General features: G+C 40.4%; 1 protein-coding gene across 1 annotated transcript in view; it reads right to left on the reverse strand.

The window, feature by feature from the left end:
- Positions 1-140: 140 nt before the first annotated feature.
- igf1rb (insulin-like growth factor 1b receptor) overlaps positions 141-12,431 on the reverse strand; it is a 61,662-nt gene continuing 49,371 nt past the window's right edge. Inside the window, exons 11-21 of the mRNA XM_026174548.2 lie at positions 12,057-12,361; positions 11,818-11,951; positions 10,780-10,939; positions 10,539-10,638; positions 9,600-9,670; positions 8,881-9,110; positions 8,635-8,742; positions 8,265-8,427; positions 7,235-7,364; positions 6,967-7,101; positions 141-5,837 (exon numbers count right to left, since the gene is read on the reverse strand). Coding sequence (XP_026030333.1) covers positions 5,312-5,837; positions 6,967-7,101; positions 7,235-7,364; positions 8,265-8,427; positions 8,635-8,742; positions 8,881-9,110; positions 9,600-9,670; positions 10,539-10,638; positions 10,780-10,939; positions 11,818-11,951; positions 12,057-12,361 — 2,062 coding nt within the window. The 3' untranslated portion in view covers positions 141-5,311. The remainder of the gene's footprint in view (positions 5,838-6,966; positions 7,102-7,234; positions 7,365-8,264; positions 8,428-8,634; positions 8,743-8,880; positions 9,111-9,599; positions 9,671-10,538; positions 10,639-10,779; positions 10,940-11,817; positions 11,952-12,056; positions 12,362-12,431) is intronic.

Raw genomic sequence — 12,431 nt, forward strand, 5'->3', positions numbered from 1 at the left:
CATATTCGTTCACTGTGCTCATGTTATTGAACTATAAATTAAATACACTGAGATGTTCTACTTATATTTCCTTAAACCTTGACTAGAAATATACAAAATTCATCCCAAATAACATCCGTTCCAACAAAACACGCAGCAAAACAGTTTGCATACATTTTTATTCATCTTAAATCTCCTGTAGAAAAAAAAAAGAATCAGAGAAACAGACATTCTCTTTTCCTTCAGCCAATAATTTTTCCCAGAACTCAGAATATATCGATAACAGGAAAAATTCTTACAACAGCATGTACAAAAGAGAAACCAAAATGAAACCTCAGTCTAACAGATCATTTCAATAAAAACGCAAAAAGTTGGAAGGCTATGAATAATTTACACAAATCAAAAGTACAGGTAACAAAATGACCATCAATGTAACAAAAAAGGAGAGAAAAAAAATATCGAAATTTGATTTTATGTCGGCTCTGTGAGGTGTTCCAGTGGTAAAAGTGAGGCAAAATTCAGACCACAAACTCCAAAATACCCATCCTGACCACCCAACATGGATTCGTTTCCTGCAGCTGGGCTTACAGAGACCTCCAGTTTGAAGTTATGACCCTGACAGGAGAGGAAGAAGGGTTTAAAAAAAAGAAAAGAAAAACGAGGGAGAGCATTTGACTGATGTGGAAACAGGTCTAGAGGCAAAAGCAACAGCTCTAAAGTCCTGTTATGGCAGTAAAAAAGTTGGAAAAAAAAATCCTCAAATGAAGCAAGTAATAGTTATAGTGAAATCCAGAAGTCACACAACCTTCACTTATCAACATTTCTACGTACCAAATACCTGCTGCAAGTATTGACAGAAAAAAAAAGTCATATAAAATGTGTGCCTGCTGAAACCGGTCTATACTGTCCACAGCTAGAAGAAGAAATCACCAGAGAAAGCTCGTTTTAGACTCGGCGGTGCTTCAAAGTGTAATAAAAGGCAGTGAGGGCTTTCACGGATTTAAACTGTCACACTGAAAATGGTGAAACTGGTGGTTGTCAGCCTGCAGTCCTGCATATATGTATCCTTATGTGTTTAAACAAGTTTTAAAACAGCATATAGTAGCAGCATTGTTTTTATAAACCAGAAAAATAAAGTGAATGATTGTCTAACATCTTCAGTGGGCTTTCTAGGTCAGAACCATCATGGCACAGGTCACGTGTGGGATTTAAAAGGTGCGAATTTGGCCTTCAGGTAGACCCAGTTTCATGCACTACTACTAAATTACAGCTATATTTACTTCTCCTCTCTTTGAAAACCCCACTCGACAGTGTTTTTCCAAGCAACAATGGCATCCAGAACTGTACAAATATTAGGGCAACATAATGAAAAAATATATAGTAATTTCTCAATGTGGCCCTAATACACCCATAAAACATTTTTAAGTTGTACTCTTCATTATATTTTTTCATATTAAACGTTAGTAATTTATAGTACCATAAAGAAAGTTTGCATTGTGTGTGTTTTACCAAGCGAATAGGTGGATTTGCCATATAGTGGCTAGCTTAGGTCACAACTTCATCCACCTGATTACAGGATAACCTGAAAAATACAAAAGATAAAAAGGGGGGATTCTACATGCTACTTCGTAACCCTACAATGTGGTGGTGGATTATGTGCAGAGTAGGTGCAAAGGACAGAATTGCCCTTCCTCCATTCTTGTATGCTTGTAGCAGCTCCTCCAGACTTTAGAAAGCCCAAATACAAAAGCCATCGTGGGCCAAACTTCAATAGCAAGATGTTTGATGGTCATGTTTTTCCCCTTGGAACTTTTACCATGTTTCCAGGATGGTTTGGTTTGTGGTTTGGATTTGACCATGTTATTGACAGCATGCAGTGAGATCGTCATTACAGCCAGTCAACTGTAGGTGAGATGTTTTGTTGTTCTGTACATGTAGATAGATTGGAAAAAAAAGAAAAAAAGTGAGGTAGATGGATGGTTGAAGGATTAATAACAAGACCTTCCCCCACAATAGAGAAAAAAACAAAACAAAATGACAACATATCAGAAGGAAAACAAAAATATCTAATGGGGGATTTTTTTTTTACAGTGATTTACACTTCACACAAAAAGGACATAAATAACCAAGAAACATTTGGGCAAGGGATACACAAATGCTGCTTTCAGAGGCAAATAAACCTTTAAAAATCTTTCTATGTGGTCCACTCTGATCATACATTATGGTTTTTCTTCAGTAAATCTTCATAAAGAATACCATTAAGATTTATTCTCAAAGAGAAGGGCCTCAATACTTGTTCCTTTTATAAATCCTTTTAGTGTCACCTGTGACATCTTAATGTTCCCAAAGGAAAAAAAAAACCTCTCAATGCTATAAGATTAATTTTCACCCATGTCTCAGCCCAATCTTCTACAAACACACGTTTATATGTTGAAAAAAGATAAATAATATGGGTTACTCTAGCAGCCTAAAGAAAACCACCCCTGATGAAGAGACAGAAGTTGATTAGAAGAAGGTGAAAGTATCCCACAGACAGGTTTCTGTACTCGCCTGAAATACATAAATTATGTTTTGCATTGTACTCTTAAGGTTTGCACACGGCACTAACACAGAGCCCTGAAACTGACAAAAATGCAGTATCAGAAAAAAAGAAATGTGAGTTCACATAATACTGTTAGCTAAATGATTACAATGCGGACTAAAAAGAACATTTTATACATCCTTTTATCTTTTATTGCCCAAGATTTTGGAAGGGTTTTGGCACACATTTAATGATTAATCTGGTCATTAATTACTTTTTCAGGACTTTTATGCATGTGTGGGGATCATCTGACAGAGCTGCTAGCCACTTAGCTACAGCTAACCTTTTTTCCCCCCAACTAAACTAGCATGAGGACCATTTCTGGTACAAATATCCCATTTTTAACACAATTATCTTCATATTCGGCTCTTGTTTTTTACCATGAATTAGGGCATATTATGGCAGCATATGATTTAATGAACACTTTTCTTTCATAATAAACCAGAACAAAAAAAAAGGTATAACTAGCATGAGCCAGCAAGAAAATGTGTTAATATTTTCTTGCTGGGTAAAATGCTTCAGGTAAAAATGTAAACTGTACTTATCACCTGTATAGTTGGTAACAAATAAAGGAGTAATTAAAGTAAGTAACTTAATTTTTACTCTGGAGTTTGTTTTATAATAAGTTAGCTTGGGTGAACCAGGTGGCTCAGGTAGATAACTAGGATTAGCTCACCCCGACGCCACTGCGTGCCCCCTTTTAGTGTATTCTTGCTGCTAGGTGGCTAAAAGGCACTAAACAAACAGCAAGTGTGCACAAACCCTCCAAAAAAAAGGGGGAAACTAAGGTGATGAGCTGGTATAATAGAAGATTATCATAAATTACATATTTCTTTATTTAATATGCCTTCTGAATTATTTAACTAACAGTATTGTTTATCAGTGTTTAATGCTACATTTTGAAATGTCTCACTTCTACATTTTGTCAGTATTAGGTTTCTATACATAAGTGTAAAGGTCAAATCAAACGCAGCCTGACAACCATTCGGTTGTAAAAACACTGCTTTTGAGTATTGTTAAAAAAAGAAAAGCAGTCAGAGAGAATAAGAATGAGACCGAGGTTTAACACACACCAGGCTGGATGTCTCTGGGTTTTGACAGAACAAGGAAAAAAAAAAGAAGAAGAAGAAAACAAACGGGAAAGTAGAACAGGATTAAACTTTCCTCTTTGACCTGAGATTTAGTTGGGACACCTGGCCTCTTAAGAGTGATAATGATGGGTAGAAGCGGTTTAGTCCAAACCATAGAGGACTGATGCAAAAGGGTCCCGAGAGAGTACAAGAACACCGATGGTCGTCGCACCCCATCGCTGTCCCCTAATTAGATGGGAGGGGAAGTGTTTCAAAACACAAGGCAAATAGTCGTACCTTATACGCAAACACAGAAACGAAACCAGCTCAGATACACTTTACACAGTTACAAGCATTAAAAAAAAAATGGACTGTAGTTGAAACGTTCGTAGATCCAACCTGAAGGAGTTTTTTTTTCTCTTTTTAATATATAGATATTGACTATATTACAACCACAAAGAGAAATAAGGAATAGCAGCTTCTTTCTGTACACGATGAATGTCTCCAACTGTAGAAAAGTTAGAAAAGTGACACAAACAACTGGTGTGTACATAAATGCTCTGCCCACAGAGAGATGTTGTAAAGGTTGGAGACCGATGACTAGCCTAAAAAAATACCTGTTCGAATACAACAACAAAGACGCCTCTGAACTCGGAGAACCCCGACTGAGAGACGTTGTACAACTCGTGTTTATGTTTGTTTTTCCCATTTACACTTTTTCCATCCGCAGTCCTCGCTTTGAGTTTGTTTGTTTTTTTAATTTTTTATTTTTTTTTGCTTCTTTATGGACTGTATTTGGCGGTTTAACCGTAATGGTACAGCACTTTGTGAAAAGATGTGGCTCAATTTCAGATAATTTCAAAGTCTATAATGTCAGATTTACTGTAGTGTAGCACTGTAGAGGGAAGGTAATATCCCTTTTATTTCAAAATAGTGCAGTAGCAGATTTGTTTTGCTTTAATTTTCAATGGAGTGTGTTGGAGAATTACAGGGCAAAACTGCAGAAGAGAGAATCTGACAAACAGTATAAATTTGGCAATAAATTTGGCAGAGTTGACCTTTCCCCCTCTGGTTGTTTGTTTCAGCGAGTTGGCTGTTGATCCGGCATTACGCTGACACTCAGCCTGCAGAGCAACCACACTACTGAACGACCGACGAGACATGCCAGTCACTCTTAAGAGTTTCTTCTTCATTAGATATGCTTAACGTTTTCACCATAATGCCCGTTCAAAAGCAAACAAAACGCCGCTCGTTTTATATAAAGGCCTATAGATTTTTCTTCTCCCATTTGTAAATACATATAAAAAAGTAACAAATGATGGATTATAAAATAAGTTCAGCCATAAAGAGAGAGAAAGAGATCTCACAAATTATTGATATTTTTCTTATTTGTAGTGTTTTTGATCTTCCCACTCGAGGGCAGTGTCACGTTGGACAGCCAGCTGGTAGAAACCAAAACTTTATGAAAAGGAAAAACAGAAAAAGAAGAACATGTTTGCTCGTCTTCCTGTAAGTCTCACTGAATGGTCACATCCAGCTAGTGGACCACGCGGTTTGCTGTATTTGATTTAAAAAACAAACAAAAAAAAATTCCCCAAAACAACAACAACAAAATTTTTTTTTATTCCATCCACTGAGATGTCCAGCAGATGGAAGGTTTGCAGTCTGGTGGGTTGTCCAATCAGCAGGCAGAGGACTGCGGGAGAGGCATGGCACGCTCATTTTTGCGTCCTCCATTCATGTGCGCGTACGGTGGCAGATCATCCAGAGACGGCCGCATTGTGACGCTCGAGCCCGTCCCGAGCCCCGCCCCCGCTGCGTGCCCCGCCCCCGACAGCCCATTAGCTGCTTGCTGGCTGGAGGGGTGCTTGTCCATGGCAGCTCTCGACGTGCAGGGAGAGGAAGGTGAGCTGGGAGCTAGCGATGGGCCAGGTGGTGCTTCTGAGCTTGGGGAAGGGGGCGTCTGTTGGGGAGCTGGAGTCTGCTGCAGTTGTGTCGATGACGGAACGTCCAGAGGAACATCTTCCATGTTGTCTAGCTTTTCCAGGTGGAGCTGCGGCGCATCGGGGGGCTTGTTATCGGCGCTGTAGAAGAAACTGACATCCCTGAAACACGGGTCCAGCTCATCCTTTATGCTGCTGATGATCTCAACAAAGGATGGACGCATCTTAGGATTGTACTGCCAACACATTCGCATCAGCTCAAACCTGCAAACACACACACACACACACACACACACACACACACACACACACACACACACACACACACACACACAGGTCAGGTCAGTATTCAGCAACAACATGTCCTCCTGCAGTAATGACCCTATCCAGAGGAACTGTACTTTCCTACCAACAAACCAATATTTACTTTTGCCAAATGTTTGCTTTCTGTTGCTAAAATGGCTGTATGACCCTCGTGCACTCGCTTCTTGTTTATGAAGTGCTGAGCTGATGCTGCCTTCACATGCATCCAGCACAGAGAGCTCTGCAGCCAACCTGATTCTGACAAACAAATTTATGACTCAAGCAGTCATAACTTATCAAACTTACACTGCAGTTTGAGTGGATTAAAGAAGCATCTTAACTTGTTTTAGAGTTGCTGTAAGGTGGACTCCGCTATTTCTAAAATGGTCACTTAAAAAAAATTATACTAATAATTTACACCAATATTTATCTTCTTAGAATCAACGTTTTCTCTTGTGTTTACTGGTACCTGGTAGTATCAAACATGCTACTACAACCAGAAGGGGGCAGTAATGCACCTAAAAGTGTTTTTTTCAGAAGTGGCAGCTCCAGGATGTCAAACTGGGCCTGATTTTTATTTTGTAAAGCAAGAGATGAGGTCCGCTGCAAACCAAACAATTAGGACACAACACATCATTATTAATTAAGGAAGTGCACTAGTAAGACCGTATTTTCTAGATATGCTAATGAATAATATTATTTATAAAATTGTTGCTGTTAGGGAAGAGAGCAAACCCTGGGACTTCACATTTGTTCTCCGCATGACTTCACCATCTGATGCATCCTTCAGTGTTTTCTTGTTGGTTGCCAAATTTGTCTGTGACACTCATGACTCTTTTGATGTGGATTTATACTGCGGCTGTTTCACATTAAGAAGAAACACATCTTAAAGAACACAAGTTCACACACTGAAATATAGATGGGCTGTGAAGGCAATCAGTACTGGAGTTCAGCAAATCCAGAGACCACAGGCTGAAGGGCAGCAGTGCCCCTTCACTGAGCGGATAATTAAAATTAACCAGCAGAGAAGAGGAAAACAGACATGAGAGCATTTTATGTGAATGTGCAGTGTGGAGTTTGTGTGTCTTACAGCATATCGGGACAGTTCTGAGGTTTCTCCAGAAGCCCCCCCTCCATGACAAAACGGAGAACTTGTTCATTAGAGAGACCTTGGTAGGGCTGTTCTGCCAGAGTGGCAATCTCCCACAGCACAACCCCAAATGACCTGTATAGAGGGAAATGGGGAGGGGGGCAAAAAAGTGTGCTCTCCATTATCTTTATGACAATGATGACATATTTTTGGAAGCAGTATACACATAGAATGAAGTCACCATGTGTGTTTTCATGCGTCTGCTTACCAGACATCCGAGTTGGTGGTAAAGACTCCATCTTTCAGGGACTCGGGTGACATCCAACGTACGGGGAGCAAACCTTTACCACCTTTGCGGTAGTAATCTGTCTCATAGATGTCTCTGGTCATGCCAAAATCTACTCACACACACAAACACAAGCGCACACAGACCAAAAGTAAGAAAGTGAAGCAAAAAACAGTCACTTCATTCGATAGAAATGCTTTCAAATTTTTTCTGACTTCTTGGTGTAATTTGAGTGGGTTTGTATTTCATACGGTGGTGCTTTTTACTGGTATTATAACTCTTAAAACAGCATTACATTCACTGCCATCACTTAGGGTGTTTTCACACCTATGGTTTGTTTACTCTGGTCCGAATCAGTTAATCAGTTTGTAAACTTGTAGCTTTTCCCTGCAGTTTGGTTTGTTTTCACACAGAGAAAAATCCAAGTAAACTCTAAGCAAAGCAAAATGCATGACTACAACCCAGTCCCCTCATTGGCCAGAAGTTTCTGTGGATGGAAGCAACAAAAGCAAATACAGGAAGAAAGTGCTGTGTTCTGGACTATCAGAGAAGAAGGAGAATTTAAGCTCATGTCATGGCTAGCTGCTAGCCCGTACAGGCATTAACAGTGCCTTGCCCCATTCAGAATCCAAAGCATTTGTAGTTGGTTCGGATGGGGGTCGGATTACGTTCCCACCATAAACAAACCGCTCTGGAGTTCATTTGGAACTGCACTGAGACCACCTCCTCTAAAGGGTTTCAGCACAGTTGTTTTGGTTCGCTGCCGAGTGCTATTACTGTGCTAGCATCTGCACAAACGAACAGTTCAATTTAAACTGACTAAACACAGAAGATGTGACAACACCCTTAGACAGCACATCACATGAGCCTTAGACATTTTAACAAGGCACATCATTGTAGCTATAACTGTCTAGAAAATAGCTAATGATGCTAGTGGTGTGTTTTCTACTTTACTCTGTAATTGAGTTTACACTTAGTGAGCATACTTCCAGTGACAAGACTCATCCTTTACCTCCGATCTTAACAGTAAAGTCCTCGGCTACCATGCAGTTCCTGGCTGCCAGATCTCGGTGGACAAACTTGTTGGCGTTGAGGTAAGCCATGCCATCAGCAATCTGCCCTGCCATCTGAAGCATCTTCTTCAGAGGAGGGAGAGATAGGCTGGACCACTGTTGCTGGAGACATGAAGGAGAACAAGCGAACATGAATTATCTGACCCACAGGTGATACTCTCTCACTGCACTTAATTACAACATTGCATTACACTGGATAGAGATACAATTAAGTTACTATCATGCAAAAAACCCCTACTGATTAAATATTTAGCTTTGTTTTTATTCAGTACTCATTTTCTGTGGATCACTATGACGACAATTTACTACCTCTTTAGGTCGCAAGGAGCGCAAGTAACTTTTTAGATCTCCTCGGGTCATCAGTTCCATGATAACCAGCGTGGGCTGGCCCTGAGAGACCACTCCCAGGAGACGAACCTGCAACAAACATAGGATGATTCAAACACAGGTAACAAAGGGAACTGATGTAACCATGTGGCCATTTCTTCTTAACTAGTCAGAAAATATGAACTACCCTGATTTCTCCGTAAGATCTGAATTTATGTGAGCACATACCACATGATGACAATTGAACTCCTTCATGACGGAGGCTTCATTGAGGAACTCAATCCGCTCTCTCATGCTGGCCGACTCATTAACAGTCTTAATGGCAACACGCGTCTCTGGTTCGTCTTTGACCACACCTTTGGCTATGCCTTCGTACACCATGCCGAATGACCCTTGGCCAAGCTCCCGGCTCAAGGTGATCTTCTCCCGTGCCACTTCCCACTCATCTGGTACATACACTGCACAGAAAAAGGCATTTTTATGTTAGCAAAAGAAGCGTGATTACTTTCTGATGTGTGCTGCCTATCCACATCCAGTGTTAGCTATTTAACAAAGCAGACAGAGAGATAGTGATGTAAAGATTCAATTTTTCAAAAACACATTAGCTAGCCTCGCTCTAGTGGAGAGAGTCCAGCTGACAAATTATTAGTTATTACTGCAGTTGTTTTCTGGTTGATTGTGATTGTTGTACAAGTGTAATATATTTTCATGGCTTTAAATTAGTGATAAATTTGATAAAAACTGGCTGGCTTTGCTCCATGGCACATTAATGTGCATAGGTTATAAATGTGATTTAAATTCCTATAGGTGTATGGTGGCTGAAGCTGAGGCAGTCTTATTAATAACCAAGATTTCCATCTCAGCAGTGCTGATCACAGGTACTTATCAAATGTTTTGTTTTTCAACTAAAGGCCACTGAATGGACGGGAATGCTTAACTTCACTCACTTTCTGCTGCGCTGAAGTACTCTGGGTTCACTGAAGCGTACAGAACTCCATTTCCGAGCCGATCACTGTTCCTGACAAACACAGACACAGAACAGGGAGCATGCATAAGGGTATAATCATGCACATCAATTTTTTTATTTTACAAAGAATACTAGTAAAATGCAACATTCACTGTTGACACAAGTGAACTTTTGCTTCAGATGCATTTACGCTCCCAGATATACTCGACATTTGTTAGGCATAACAGTGCCTGGATAGAGCAGGAGGCAGCAATGCATAGCTCTCTAGCACTTGATCTTCATACTAAGGAATGGACAGGTTAAAGACTGACTGATTTACAAACTAGAGAAGTTGTTGCAGTGCACGTGTGAAAACAAGTATTGTAGTATTTCAATTAGGAAACCTACTGTGGCTGGCTCAGAAAAAAGAAAAAAAGATTAATAGGCCCTAAAGTAAAATCACAGTATGACAGGTGTTGCTAATTTCTTCTGGAGACTCATTACTTCATATTACTTCAGGTTGTTTTGAGTTCAAATCATGCAAATTTATGATCTTCAGTTCTCTTCAGGATAATTTTGGTATTTCAACATAAACACTAAATATTATAACCCCACATACAACAGGGTGCCAATCACGTAACAGATGGAATTCTAGCTTTATTTGCCACTTAGTTTTATGGACTACAATTGGCAAAAGCATTTTTGCTTTGGTTAGTGTGTTGGTTGAGTGACTGTGGATCACAGTGTGACCACACCACCCATTAGTACGTTGTTTAAGTGTTTATTTTGGGGAAGAAAAAGGAAGAAAAGTACATGCCCATATGCCTTTCATTTTGGTTTTTTTCCTGATACAGGGTCGCGTTTCTTTCGGGAAAAGTATGGCATTCTCTTTCTCAGGATAGATCTTTCGTAGGTGACGAAACACTTCTTGTGCACAAACCTTTTCCTGTTGAGAACAACCATCACTCCAATCAGAAGGCAGATGAAGATGATGATGGAGATGGGAACGAAGATCATGGCGTAGAAGATATTTTCATATCCTGCTAGGTCGAACAGTTTGATTAATATCATTGGTATTTTTGACGTCATTCAGTTGTTAGAAAACAAAAAGGCACAACATTTTGTTTAAAAAAATGCTGCAATCAACTCTAATGATGCATGATCGCATGCGTCTTACTTACGTTCAGCCACATAGAGATCCACAGTTTGTGTCCAGGAGCCATTGCCAGCCAGAGACGTGGCTCTCACTCTGACTGAGTAGTTTCCTGGACTGAGGTTGGACAGCCGAACGCCACGCTGGGCCCGATACATTTGACCAGATACACATTCATGCTTCTCAGTCTGACACACACACACACACACACACACACACACACACACACACACACACACACACACACACACACACACACACACACACACACACACACAGAAAAGAGAGCTTATTATGGAGTAAGTTTTACTAAATCCAAATCAAACATCCAAGGGCCTGCTGTTTTTAATTTGTACTGTGCAATAAATAGTAAGGACAGGGTTTAGGGTGCCAGACCCATTCTGCCTCAAGATGAATAAATAATAAGTCTCATGTCTGGTCAGTGGCGTATTTGATTGGTTAGCATGTACTTCTGAGACCCAGCGTTGCCACTGTTTTTATGGCGTTTCTAAAACTTAACTCCTGTTTGTTGGTTCAATCTGTTCTGCATTTAAAATGAGCACATTTTAACATGAGAACACTTCTGCATCACATTCTGTGTGTCAGAACTGACTTCCCAACATTTTCAGAGCATTAGGTTAAACTGAAATTCTGTGTTGTGCAGTGAAGACTAAAGGAATAGTGATCATTTGTTTTTCATTAAAGGGAAAATGAGAGATTATGGCGTTGACTTTGATACTTGCAAACGTGAAATGGCTCTAGCTAAATGACTGGCAGACAGTCAGACTGGGTAACATAAAAATCTCTTCTTTAAAGCTCATTTTTATAGACTTGCTTTGATGTCACATCCCTTTTTTGTTTTTCTTTTGTGTTTTTTGTTTGCTATTAGCATCTGTCCCTTTTGCTTTAATGTACTTTGTGAACTTCCTGCCAGTCTTAAAAGTTAGCAGTATTATAAGTATTACTTCAGATTAATCACTTCATACAGAGGAGAAGATGATCTACGAGCAAAAAGAATTCTGAATAAACTACTGAATTTACTGGAAACAAAGGCAGTTTGTCCTACCTCAGCACCCAGTTTAAACTTGATCTCATACATGAGGATAAGTCCGTTGGGACGAGGCGGCGTCGGCCAACGCAGAAACACCCAGTCCTCGTGGCCTTCCCAGGTCACTGGACCCGGGATGTCATCGGCTTTTTCTGGTAAAATCACAGCCAGAGTTTAATTACAATGGGTATCAAAGAAATCACAGCTTGGTCATGTGTGTCCCAGTTGCCTGTAATGTTTCAAAACAAATTGCTGACCTGCAGGCTTGGTTCTGGAGAAGACGAACTCCGCTGCGCTGCAACGTACGACCTGTCGATTGCACGCATGAACATCGATGCGGTAAACCGTAAAAGGCTGCAAGCCAGAGATCTGCAGCTCACGTTCTGTCACTGATTGCTCAATGAATTCAAATTCTTGGTCTGCCGGATCCTGTTCGGGGGTGCTGCTGTTGCCAGCGGCTTGAAGAGGAGGGGCAGTGCTACTGTTGCCGTGCAGGTGGTTGCGGCGGGAGTGAGTAGAGTTGGCGATGCCAAACAGATCTCTGCGGCGACGATCTGCTGGCCTGAAAAGTAGAGTCAGAGGAGAAATTCTAAGTGTGAAACAGGTGGATTTTAAGTGACATTAAGCCCAAC

This window comes from Astatotilapia calliptera, chromosome 1, assembly GCF_964374335.1.
Source record: "Astatotilapia calliptera chromosome 1, fAstCal68.1, whole genome shotgun sequence".
NCBI classification, from domain to species: Eukaryota; Metazoa; Chordata; class Actinopteri; order Cichliformes; family Cichlidae; genus Astatotilapia; species Astatotilapia calliptera.